Source organism: Semicossyphus pulcher, unplaced genomic scaffold, assembly GCF_022749685.1.
Source record: "Semicossyphus pulcher isolate SPU_LCO1_2020_fin unplaced genomic scaffold, fSemPul1.0.p SCAF_18, whole genome shotgun sequence".
Classification (NCBI taxonomy): Eukaryota; Metazoa; Chordata; class Actinopteri; order Labriformes; family Labridae; genus Semicossyphus; species Semicossyphus pulcher.
The window spans coordinates 12,704,582-12,718,010 of NW_027211691.1; the positions used below are offsets into that span (position 1 = coordinate 12,704,582).

Consider the following 13,429-nt stretch of genomic DNA (forward strand, 5'->3'; position numbering starts at 1 on the left):
TGTGTGTGCACTTGTTTGTGAGTGTGTGTATCTTGTGTGTGTGATTTTGCCCGCAACCTCAGTGTTGTACCAATCCATCCAGCTGATAAATGCAATCCCCACAGCAGGGGGAAAACTGTTCTTTTCCAGTAACATCACTTTACAGGTCTGAGGAGAAAACACTCAGGGTGTGTGTGTGCGTGTAGGTTTAAGGTTCACAATGGTGCAGTCAGCGTAAGTGTCACTAGGACCAAAAACCTTTTCCATCATGGTCTAAATTTACACATACACCTGTGCATTTAGGGGAATACACACACACACAACTCAGATACACACTTACTGGTACACGCGTGTGTGTTTCATACGGCCGGGGGAAATATGACCCCCAAAGTCCCGCATAGACACACAATGTATGTGTATCTGAAAGTGCTCAGGGACACACAAAAGCACATGTACAATTAACAACATCCTCTCCACACAAAAACATAACCACCACACGCAAAAGAGGGAGAAAAAGAGGGTTTGAATGTTACCTTATGCTGCTCATGCTGCCTGCCTCTGATCCCAGCTTGCATCTCTCCAGCTGGGTGGCGACAATTTGACGCTCAGCCTCTAGTTCCCTAGTCAGGCGTTCAAACTGAAGCTCCTGAAGAGATGGAGAAAGACAAATATCGTGTGTTAGACTGGACAAGAGAGGGAGAAAGAGAGAGGTTCTGCAGGGAGGTTTTTGTGTTTTTTAAAGCTTAAATCTTATCGGTCATTAGAGAAGAGGAGTGAGATATTACAGTTGTTAAAACCATAAATATCCTTCTTGGTTATAGGCTATTAACCTTGATATGCCTCCTCACAGTATTGTGAATGTGTTTTATTGTGAACATACGTTGATAAGGACTGCAGTCTTCTTGTTGTGGCAGAAATAATGCATTAGCCGCAGGTCATGGAAACAGCTTAGGGCTGGAAGACAGCTATGCGACAGTTAAAATGAACTACGATCATTAACCTGAATGTAATTGACAGGTGAGAAAAGGTGTCAGGCAGAGAGGCTGCTTAAAAGTGTTCTAAATGTGTGCCCTCTAATCCTATTCTCCGTGTTGTGCAGCAGGGTTGTCAAATAGTTGAAGCGCTCAAACTGAAACTAGGTTACAAACTGTAAATTTAACTTGCAAAGATATTTGTTAAATTCCTTCATGAAAAGTTTCACGTTTGTTATCCTCAGATGAGGCGTTTTGCCGCTTTCGGTTGAAGAAGGAATGTTCACATTGAAAAGTAGAACACAGTCCTCAGAAGCAGACGGACACAATCAGATTAATGTGCATTTTTTAATCTATTCGTTAGCTGGTAACAGAATTTATTTTTGGTCAAAGTGATGTCACATTTACAGGATAAACTCTCACTTTAAAAATAAGTTTCAGGTTCTTGCACTGATTATAAAAAACTGTGGGGGTTATGCAGAAGAAAGACTCCATGACTGTCCAGTGAAATAGATGAATACAACACACACAAACCATGTTCTAGAAATGACTCCAACACAATGAACCATTTTACTGCAAATTGCTTGGCAATGAAAATGATGTACCGTAAAATTCTGTGTATAAGATGCACTTTTAATACTAAACTAAAAAGTGGGCTGCATCCTACATACCAGTGCGACCAACATACCAGTATAAAATGCAAAGAGTTATGTTATTGTGTTACGGTATTTTACCCAAACGATGGCGCTATCCGGTTGTTAAGTGGTGAAGTCACATCTCCGCATTAAACTGTTTCTGGGTCCAAGCCGCATCAACGTCTCCTATTTACAATATGTCGCAGTCCTGTTTTCCTCGCTGTTTTAAGCTAAGAAAACTAACTTGATTGTTGCTAACGCTTTGTCATGGACATGCAGTGCAGCCGCCACCCTCGCAACAATCAATGTTACCGTAGGCTGCCAGCTACCGCTAGCTACAGCACCGCTAGCTAGCAGGAATGCAAACTCAACATGGTGAAAACAGATGCTAGGCTACAATTTGTATGTGATCTGAATGTGTTTTAAATGAAGATAAATTGAAATAGTGTTGAAATAACTTACTTTTAACTTACTTAACTAACTTTTTATTAATAAATAGCGATAGAAAAAACAGACTGCGTCTTATATTCCGGTGCGACTTATATTCCAGATTTTAAGGTAACTTTACTGTTTGTATCACAATCATTGACAGTGAAGAAACATGACTATTGTTTTGATGACGTGTCACTCTTATGGTATTATGAACTGCTTCATGGACACCCGACATTTGTGTTTTGTTTTGTTTTGTTTTTTAACTCAGTGCTGCTGTCTGTCTTCATGCAGCCTAAAGGAATTTATGTTGAGCTACAGTCTGATGATTTGCATGTTCCTGTCATGTTACACTTGTTCTAACACACAGTGAGATGCTGCTCAAAGCTGCATGAAAGGCAGATACTGGAGGAGGCATGAGCACATCCCTTGAACTCTGACTACCCCTGAATGCATCACTGTTAACCAAAAACCTGTTTGTGAGTGCATGTGTGTGTGTGTGTGTGTGTGCGTGTGTGTGTTTGTGTGTGGTGATGCAGTTTTTTAAGTAGCTTACTGACAATTCCATATCAGTCAACTAGCTATGAGCCAGACAGATGAGATTTCAAACCAGGAATCAATGTGTGTAAGTATGTGCATACATGTGTGTGTGTGTTGCATTCAAGTTAATCACAGCCACATGGAAGCAGATCAATAGTGCAGTGAACTCCACCCCAGAGAAGAGATTGTGTACGTACGACCGGGCGCATGTGTGTGCGCGACCCGCAGAGAGAGCGAGCGAGACGCAGAGTGTATGCTGGTTTGATTGGTTTTCTCAAAGCCATTTGAAGCTCTGAATGAGTTGATCCCCACTCGCTATCTCAAGTCTCCAACCTCAATCCCCTCACCTCCCCGACACCACGGAGCACAATGAAATCCATCTCCCTCGCTCTCCCTCACCCCTCTTTCACGCACGCTTACAGCAACCACTAACTCATAAATATGCACACTCATTCTTTACTCCTTTGCCCGTCTTCCTCTCGTACACACATTTATATTCTTGCTTACTTCTTCCTCTCTCTTCCTCTCTCCCTCAAACATGCACACACATATTCACTTAAGGGCCAAAAGCAAGCCCCCAACACATACATATATAGTGCTTGTAGTAGTAGTTCATTGATCTCGCAGTGGGAAATTCCTTTATCTGAAGCCTTACCACATGCTGTGTGGGATATGAAAATGCGTCAGAACATAAATTCGGATGCTGTAAGAAAAACTTGTGTTAAAACAAGACTAGCCAGGTACAGTCCAACTTTATTCCTCTCTTAATCCATCTGTTCATTCAACTTTTCCTTGTTTCCTTCCATCCTTTGCTCTGCCTCCTGTCAGAAACTATCCTACTTTTGCTTGCTCAACCTGCGACAATATAAATCTGGTGCATGTGAAAAACAAAGCAGCAGGCCCAGCCGCCCCTATGATTTGCAAAGTGAGGTGATGCTGGGTGAATTTGAGCAGGGTCTATTAAACCCCCTGGACCCGTAATTCTAAATAACAGCTTTGTTTTATTGTTAGGTGCCTCGCTTCAAAGCCCTACTTCTGCTCCCCACAGCAGAACGCTTTGTCACCTTGTTTGCCACGGCTGCAACCCTTTTAAATCCTCAAGGTGTAAAAATGCAAATCCCTGAACCTAAAGTAGCATTATGCTAATTGATGATATATAATGCTTCAACTGTAACATATCTTAAATGGCTTCTAAGGTGACATGGTAATGCTTGAATGCAAAGCAGATGGGAAACCTGTTAGGCCAGTTCTGTATTAGACTCAAATTTGTTAAATTATGCATAACCTTTTGTCACTTGTTCATTCAATTCATTTTGCCTTCGTGACTGTTTTGCTATAATAAAAGATGTCTATGTGGATGGACTGCTGCTGGCAAAGGCTTTAAAAAGTACATTTATGAATGGGTCAGGGGATAGTACCAGTCTTTCTACCAGATGAGTGAGTTTAACTGACTTGTCCAATTACATGCAGCTGTGCATTTTGAGTAGCTCGACAAAACAAGACCGTAAAGTTCACATGTGAAGCCATCATAACTAATGTAGTAACAGAGGACGTTTCCTCAGCAGTTTGGGCGCTCTGTGCAGCAGTTTTGGGTTTTGTCCATGATCATAGATGCCAAAACATCCTCAAGAGGTTTTTTTTTAAAGAGGAAAACACTTGAAAAGCTAAAAGCAGCAATGAGGAATTTGTGTCAATATTGGCGCCTCCTGTGTACAAGAGCAACACGCTTGCCTCATACAGATCTTTATCTGCCCTGCACAATCATTAGTTCTCGAAGCGATTGAAAGAATGATGCAATTTTTGTTAAATGATATTCTCTCTTCCTCAAACACAGATGTTTGCAGGATGCAAAGCAATGAGGTAATGCATCTATGTGTGGCTTTGTAAGACTAATTTTCAGTCATTTGAAAAATTATGATAACAGCTACCAACAGATTTAGTTAAGTCATTTTCTTGAAAAAGGTAAAGTTATTAACAATCACAAGTATTATGTCCTTAAAACAAAATTGCCAACAGCAAGAAATATCTTGTTTGCAAGGAACACATGAATGTGTTATGAGCCAGTTGTTTTACATGCCCACGGTTATGTTTCAATGTAACAATTTCATTTAGCAGATGAGTTTGTCCAAATGTAAAAATGGGCTCTTCAGGTCTGCATGCTGTTAATCGCTTTCATCAGTGACGGAAGTGGTGACAGGCATCAATAAAAACTATATAGAATAATTCATCTTTAAAATTCTGTGTAATATTTGGTCTAGTGTGTTCTTTGGTTAAAGTATGCTTTAAGCACATCAGAGGTCTGTCAGCTCAAAAACATTCGATTCAGTAAAAACTTACTGACTCACTTAACAACTGAAGGGCAGTATATTCAGCCTGACATACACACAAGATCTAAACTTTGTAAAGTCAATTATTCCTGACACGTGATTTACAAAGTGTAAATGAAATTGGAATAAAACAAGAAGCATGTGCAAGTAATTAAAGTGGCGTGCCAGGAAGAACAGTCAGACTAAGAAGGGTTTGAATTAAGGAAAATGTTAAAACACACAAAGACAGAAACATGTGTCACACAACTATCCATGCCACACGGCACGGTACAACTTGGACTTAGAAAAGCCCATCTGCTATAAGTTTAAGGAAGCAATTCAACTTATCTAGTGTGCTTTAAAGTATTACCTGTAAGTCACAGCGCTAAGAACAGTGCAACAATGATGATGCTGGCTCTATGGAAACCATGCTGGTTTGCTAATTGTGTAAGCTCTAACAGTTTGCTCTGTGTGTAGTAGTATATTTTACCTTTATTCATGCACTGACAACAGTTCAAGAGATCCAAAACTGATGAGTTGGGAGTTTCAGCTGGTGGCTCCTTGAGCTTCCTCTGCAGGTTTCTATTAAAATGCACAAGGTGTAGGATTCCAGTCTGTTGTGCATGTGTTGTGTGCGTGCATGTTACTCCCTCCCTCTCACGTATGAATAGGAGACAGAAAGCAGCGCCCGCAGTCTGCCACAAAGGTCTCTATGGCAACTGCAGAACCCCATCCACCCCCCAGCATTATAAATTAGGTCCTGACTCCTCCCACACACAGTCCCTGCCCTTAAACATACCTGCAATGCTCTCCCAGAGGTGTCTGCGTGTGAGTCTGCTGCCTACATAGAGCAGAGAGTGGGGGCTGGGGAATAGCTACAAGTGCTTTTAGAGTAAAACAATGTATAGTGTATAAATATAGTGTACGCCGTGTTGACATTGATTCACAAGATAAAACAAAACTACCAGTAGTTGAATGTTTTTTTTCTGACGGTTTGGTCTGACATAGTTTGCAGTGCACCCTGGGTTCCAATATCAACATCAGATTTACTAACACCTGGAGAGAAGTGAGCAATCCCCTAAGCTTTCTTAGTGAGAGATATTGTTTTGATTTTCACTCTAGATTCACCTCAGCAGTCATTCTATTTTAAAGAATGTTTCATTTCACAATGAATGCTAATTAGACAGATGCACGGCAATAAAAACAACGGTAAAGCGCTGTGAACTTTTAACTCCTGCTTTTTGTATTACTTCTAAACACAGCTGCATTTAAAGTGTAAACTGGAAATGAATGAGAGGAAATACGAAGGTATGAACATTTAAAGTTAATCCTACAAATATGCAGAATTAAGTTATCTAAATTGAACATTGTGGTCCTTATTTGACAAGCTAACCTGTAACATTATAGGGCTGAATGAGATATCGTTTAATCACAATTTTAATGTGCGAATGTGTAATAGTCACATGACACAACGTGCGATTGTGAAGAAAATTGACTATAACACATTAAGCTGCTACTTAGATGTTGCTTGGTGCAAAAGATAAACTCAAAAATATCATATAAAGAAAAGTTATTAGTGCTGTCAAAATTGGCAAAATATGACGTTTGATTCTTCCTTCTTAAAAAAACAGATTCGGACATCAGAATGGACATTCAGCACTCAAAGTGAGCCGTTCTGTGACAGGCAGATTTATTTAAACATAAACGCGTCTTTCAAAATCAACAAACCTATACCGATCTGTTATGCTGGGAATGAGAATCTCTCTCTCTCGCCTGGCTTGGATATGAATAATGACACGCTAATGACAAGCTACCTGGTGATTTTCAGGATTGCAGAAATATACATAATTGAGTAAAATAATACTGCAGGCGGCGAGACAGGAATTAATGTACAATATGACAAATTGTTGAAGAAATCAAGGCCAGACAGACTGCCAGGATCCGGCTTTAGAAAGTGCCAATTTTCACTTGTGTCTAAGCTTTTCATGGAAATTATAAAGACCACATGTTGATCAACTGAATCTTTACTTCTTGGATGACGTTAGAAAGGTTATCTAAAGGGGAAAAAACAGGTACAATTGTACAATATACATGCAATATTTATGGAGGAGGATTGGGAGGGCTAAGTGAGACAGAATACAGCATAATAAAAGCAGTAGCCCATGTTTCAACAGCATTAAATTGGATAATAGCAGTCATGTTCTCATTTAGTTTCTAGGCTGTTAATAACAGCAGTGTAGTTCTTCCTCCGTTAAAGCTAAATTTCCTCTCCTGCCACCATAAAGACACTGTGTGCTGTCTGTGCGTGATTGTCTGTGTGTGTCTGGAGATAAGGCCCAATCATTATAGAGTGGCCTATGGGCAGCTATTAACAGTGCTGTTTTTGGATGGGAGACAAAAGGCTATCAAATAGAGCTATGACCTTCTAGTTGAGAAGTAACTCTCTCGCTCGTTCATTCTTCCTCTCTCCTTCTTCAATCAGCAAAGAGGAACGGAAAAAACTGAAATGAGATGAGTGGAATGAAGGAGTGGGGATGTGGAGAGTGAAGGGGAACTGGTAAAAAGGTCACTCTCTTCTCCTCCATCACGCCCATGCATATTAAAGTCCCCCACACAGCAGCCTCCCCTGTTCCTCCTTCCTAAACTTAAAGCTGTGCTTCATGAAGCCGAGGTATGGTTCGAATTTAGCTGAGATTTATTTCTGCCCGTCTCTCCCTCCTCCCTCTGCTCGTCGTGTGTGTGTCACTTTGATGAGAGTGAAAAGTCAACCAAGAGTCAGGAGGGAAGCAGAAGGGAGGGTTGGGAGGGAAGAAGAGGAAGGCAGGGAAAAAAAAAGGAGAGGTCTCTGTTGATGAGTCACATGAGAGGGTGGCCCGGGGAGGGACACCTGATCCACTCCCACTCCGTGTGCAAGAAAGAGAGAACAAGAAAGGAAAAGAGGGAAAGAAAACAGATTACAAGAATGGCCTGATCATGTTAATGACTCTTTTTTTCTCACACAATGTGAGTATTGTATGTCTGTGTCTGAACACAGAGGTTTACAGTTACCTGCCATGGGGCATGCGTGCTTATGCTTTTGTACTACATCTTTGTGGGAGCAAACACCAGGGTGTAGACTTTAGATACTTTCTGTGTGAAGTAACACAGATTAGGTTTTGCTTTAAGCAGGTTTACTTTGAATTGCAGCTTTGATCGTACTTTGGTTTGCCCATTGTTTTGGTTATAATAACACTGTGCTCACTGAAGTGGTTTAGTAATTAGTGAGAACTAGGAAAGTAACATTGTAAGTAACACAGAAGGCAGCAGCACGACTGCTCTACAATCAACCCAAAACAGCACGTCACATCACTGCTAATATCCCTCCACTGGCTCCCAGTTGCAGCTCGCATCAAAGTCAAAACTCTGTTGCTTGCTTACAAAAAAGCAACAACAGCTCCTGCCTACCTGAACGCCCTCATCCAGGTCTACACTCCCTCCCGCCCACTACGCTCTGCCAGGCGGCCTGGTACTCCCATCACAGCAGGGTCCTAAGTCGCTTACTAGACTCTTCTCCTCAGTAGTCCCCCGCTGGTGGAATGAGTTACCAAACTCCATTTGAGTCCCTTTACACGTTTAAGAAGAAGCTAAAGACCCAGCTCTTTCAAGAACACCTCTGCACTTCATGATATTGATGCTATTGATGATGACGACATTGAGGATGTGGTTTATGTTGATTAGGATTCTCATGATGATGATGATGACGAACTATATTGACCTGATGATGATCATTATCTCAATCAGATAGGTTGTTAAGAAGCTAATATTTGAGGCACTTTCAGAAGAGATAAAATGGTCATGCATGCAAAAGTATAAATTAGGTTAACCAAGTGGACAGTTGTAATAAGCTGCAGGCTATTTTCACGTTACATTGTTCATGTGTGCATGGGGGTGTTGTTATGTACGCAGGTGCTCTCGTCACCCAGCAAATGTGTTGCAACAAAGAAATAGCACACAGCTCTGCTTGGCTTCATTCTGCAACGACTTTGCTCATTAACAGTTATCTTTTCCTATAACACATGAGTCGTTATTGTCGTTCACCAGGGAAACGAGTCCTTACTATCACTGATGACTTCTAACAAATATAATTTAGATTAGCAGCAATACCTGAGGGGTGTTTTAATATGATTATGGGTTACGGCAGTAATGCAGTCGACATCACATCAGTACATATTATAACAGTAAAGACTCTTCAAGGGACTATGGCTCATAAACATCACAAATACATAAAGTAACACGAACAAAATTAAAATGACAACAGTTACACTCGCTACACACTACACATTACTAGGGCTGTCCAAAATAATAATCCCGATTATTTTGAACAATATTGAGATTAATAACGATTATTTATTAATTTGAGGAACATGAGGAACATGAGGAGCCAGTTCCGTTTTGTGTTGCACTCCAGCTCATCTACAAATTTTGCATCCAACTAAGACTTAACTGGATTCTTCACCTGAATTTGGTGCATCTTTAAGAGGCAAAATGCAATGCAAATTAGTTTGGTAATTTCATCTATCTTTGGGAGTTGGGTGGAAAGGGTGTCGCACTGTTACGGATCCTCTTGGCCTTCATGCATTCATTATACTGCACTTTGAGGGTTTTTTTTCACGTGTTGTTTTGCAGCGCAGACACAGGTTTCATGCACTCGTTGCATACTATTTTTTCTAGCTTAACATCACTTGCCCTAAACCTGAAATACCTTCAAACAGCCCATGATGAGTCGTTTCGGGGGACCGGTGTTTCTGTTCAATGAGTGACTCGCTCTCTTCCTGTTTTAGCGCAACAACAGCGCTCTAAATGCACAAACACTTTAAAGACAGATATGTTGAGATTGTCATGAAAAACAACAAAGAGGCATTCACAATGACAGCTGTGTACTCTCTTCCTGTTGTCAACAGCTCTTGTTACTACGACAACCACAGATGCATTTGCCCGTAAACACGGTCACTCGTGGAACTAAAACACCAGTCTCTGTCATTTACTCTCACACTCTTAACTGCCACTGCAACGTAGGTGCTCATGACATGACATGGCAGCTCTGCCAAAAGTGAAGCTAAAACCTCTCGATCGCCCCCCAGTGGGAGTGGCTGTTAGTTTAGGAGGCAGCAGAGTTAACAACGGCCAGGCACACATTTTAAACGTCATTTATTAAATCGTGGGAAGCCAAAATCGGGATCGGGATTCATATTCGATTACAAAATACTCCTACTATCAATAATCATAATAAAGTTGAATAATGGGAAATCACAAACACAAGTGATCCTGAGAAACAAGAAAAAGTTTATTCAGTTATGTCACGATTAAATTCTTAATCACTCAAAACACCAAGACCAAACACAACAACGGCTGAACACAGCTCTCAGGAACTGTTTAGTCGGTTATAAAGTGTGATGTATTTAACCTGTAAATAGTGAAAATCCATCTTCTCTAAATATTTAAAGACACATAATGATTTGACAGCAATTGAATGCAGCCTAAACCAGAAGTCTTGAAAACTACAAAACAGGTCAGCTCAGGTCAAGCTGCTAAAGAACTCAGCTCTTTAATCTGACATCAACGGGAAATCTAGAGAAACATTCATAATTTTAAGACATTTCTGAGTTGAATCTGCAGGATCAACATTTACTAGAGTGATACATTGTGCTGCTTCTGATTGTATGTTGGTGATGTTTGTGTTCTCTGGTTTCTGTTGACTTGAAATTATTGACTGAAATTATAGAGATGTCTGTCAGTGCGGTTCTGGGAAGATTTTGGCTTCTTTGAATGACGGGTTCGTTTTTAGAAAACAGCCGTAATGAACTGTAGCTATGTAAAACAGTCGTTTGTCACATTCGGGAATGGAAGAGACTTTCTCTTTCATAACCGATGCTCATTTAAATTCTGTCTGGTGTGGACAGCTTTGGAGCCAATTATTGCCATCTGAATCTTGTGACTCATTATACTGACAGTGTGTTTTACTAAGGAGGCAGCTGTCAGGAAGTTCGGCAAAAATTACTTTAAGCTTCTAGATATCAATAAGTATATCATATCATCCCTACGATTAAAGGTATATTTTGTAATTTATTTTAATCATGCATGAAGTTATTGAAAATGTGTCTGCAGATGGGAGAACTTTTAACCTTTGCTGAAAACTCGTAGAAAACTTCCTTTCCACCTCATGTTCTGCTCTGAGTTTGGAGCATTTTAAGTTCAACTCAAACTTTCAGTGCGAGTCCTCGCAGTGAATCGGAGTTGTTTGATAAATATGAGACTGGGATTAAAATATCTCTGGTCCAGGCGAATAGGAATTCAGGAAAACAGCTTCAAAGACAGCCAAATCAAAGAGCCACATCACTAAACAGAAGAAAATAAGCAATTCATGAGACTAATGGTTTGTAACAAGATGAAAAAACACAGAAAATATATTTGCCATATAAAAACATAACTCAGTGGTCACTGGTGAACCACTGGTGTCCAGAAGGAGCAGCGGTATGCATTTTGATTTTGGATTCTAATGCTCCTCTTTAAAAGCTGCACAGACCTGAGACGTATGACTGCCAACAGCTGGGCCATAACAGTTTTATATGCATTATAAATATTCAGCACACAAACACAGCTATACTCTGACAGATCTCTCCCTCGTTAAATTATTTAAGGGCTCACTGGGCGAAATGAAATCATCTCTCTCTTAGTCTCCAATTTCGCTCTCTCCCTCACTACGTCACTCCGTCTCACTCTCTTTGGGTGCGTGTGCTGTCCATGAGCAGACTGGAAAAGGGGTCGTGATTTTGCTCAAACTCAGAGGGATGTCAGCCTGGTCAACGCATACATGCACAGACGCACACAGAAAGACAACACAACTCTCTCAGTCCTCATTTTAGCCACATGTTAGCATAACTTTGGTCTGTAATTGTCAGTACAAGGCTTGTTTAAAGAAAGACAGTCCCCTCATGTCTGCTTCTATATAGTATATATAGTATACTATGAGTCATACTATAGTATACTATAGTATAGTACATGAGTATACTATAGTATAGTATATGAGTCTTGGGCTTTCACATTTGAACTTGAGCTGCACACTAAACATATGTACACTCACAGGCCACTTCATTAGGGACACCTATACAATCTAATGCAGCTCAATACAACAGCACCGCCATGGATTCTGCTTTCATGAAGTTTAGTTTTTGTTGACTTTTGTTTTGTTGAGAGTCGGAAGTGTGTAAATTAAATTATGTTTGTTACTGAGGCCATAGTTAAAGGTGGTGTTGTATTGAAGTAAATTATATTAGGATGTGTCTTTCATTTTTTGGGCCGGAGTATTATCGATCCTGCAGCGAAGCGGAGCACTGGCCCAAGCAGCTGGATTCGCAAGATCAAAAGATCGCGGGAGAACTACCTAATCGCTCGAGAAATGCGAAATCACACGATAGCATCAATGTTAAAACAGAGCAACACACAAACAACGGTTCAGTTTGCACCTCCGAGGTTGATTATCTGCTCATTTGGATATCATTCCGTGATTTTTGTGCTTCTACCATGGCTGAGTACACTACTTAATTAAAAGTTTTCTTTTTGCAAGATTTCAGTGTGTTGATCTTAAAAATCGGTCTGTACATGGTGTTTTATTTTGAAATGACCGGATCCTCTATGCTGTATTCATATCCGACTTCCTCTTTGTAATGATCTGCTCTGTTCAGCTTGACGCATGCTTGAAGCGGCCTCTGTCAAAAATAGACTCTGCGCTAATCTTTAACGGAGCAGAGTGGAGAGACGCTTCTGGGACATGCTGGAGGCGGCTGGTGGAATCACGAGCATTTAGTTGAATGGGCCCGATCAACTCAAGACGGATCCTGTGGAATTTGAGGGTTAGAAACACCTCTAAATATAATATATGTATATAGTTTTAGAATTAACATGGCAATAAGCACATGTGCAATAATAACATTTCAAGACATGCTATGTCAAGTAAGGTAAATTAACTACAAATTAACAAATCATGCTACAACTTTTTTGCTGCTTGATACTAAAGATAAAACTTACAAGGGTCTTATTTTCCATGACCAATCTATGAGAAAACTTTTATATATTACATTACTAGTGCATCCTGTCATAAAAGCGCTGCGGCTTCTGTCATGGATAAAGTTGCTGTGATGTTTTGGGCATAGTTTACACAAAGCAGCTTTGACTGCGTGGTTTCCCCTGATCAGCAGCACCTTGTGGTTAACTTAAAAAAATGTTCACGGAGACGATGTGAAAATGAATCATTCTAGTGGCTACACCTGCACGCACATTCTACATAGGGTTGTGTGAGTCGCAGGCAGTACAATGAGCCTTTTTCATCAAACGTTCCTTTCACGGGGCTGTTGGAAGAAAACAGATGTTTATATTTTTTCATTCTGAAATGTAAATCTGTGCATGAATAACACACAGCATGTATCTGCTGACATTTCCTGTAGTCTTTTATATTGCAGAAAAAAGTCTGCAGTTATTCAATTCAAACCTTATTGTCTTTGAACACAGTTAAGTTGTCACATTTAGTAAGACT

The 13,429-nt window shown here is 40.3% G+C and overlaps 1 protein-coding gene across 1 annotated transcript in view; it reads right to left on the minus strand.

Annotated features, from left to right (window-relative positions):
• The window catches only part of ctnnd2a (catenin (cadherin-associated protein), delta 2a), a 287,463-nt gene that overhangs the window by 193,399 nt on the left and 80,635 nt on the right, over positions 1-13,429 (minus strand). Inside the window, exon 3 of the mRNA XM_069666943.1 lies at positions 513-625. Within this exon, the coding sequence (XP_069523044.1) occupies positions 513-625 (113 nt within the window). The remainder of the gene's footprint in view (positions 1-512; positions 626-13,429) is intronic.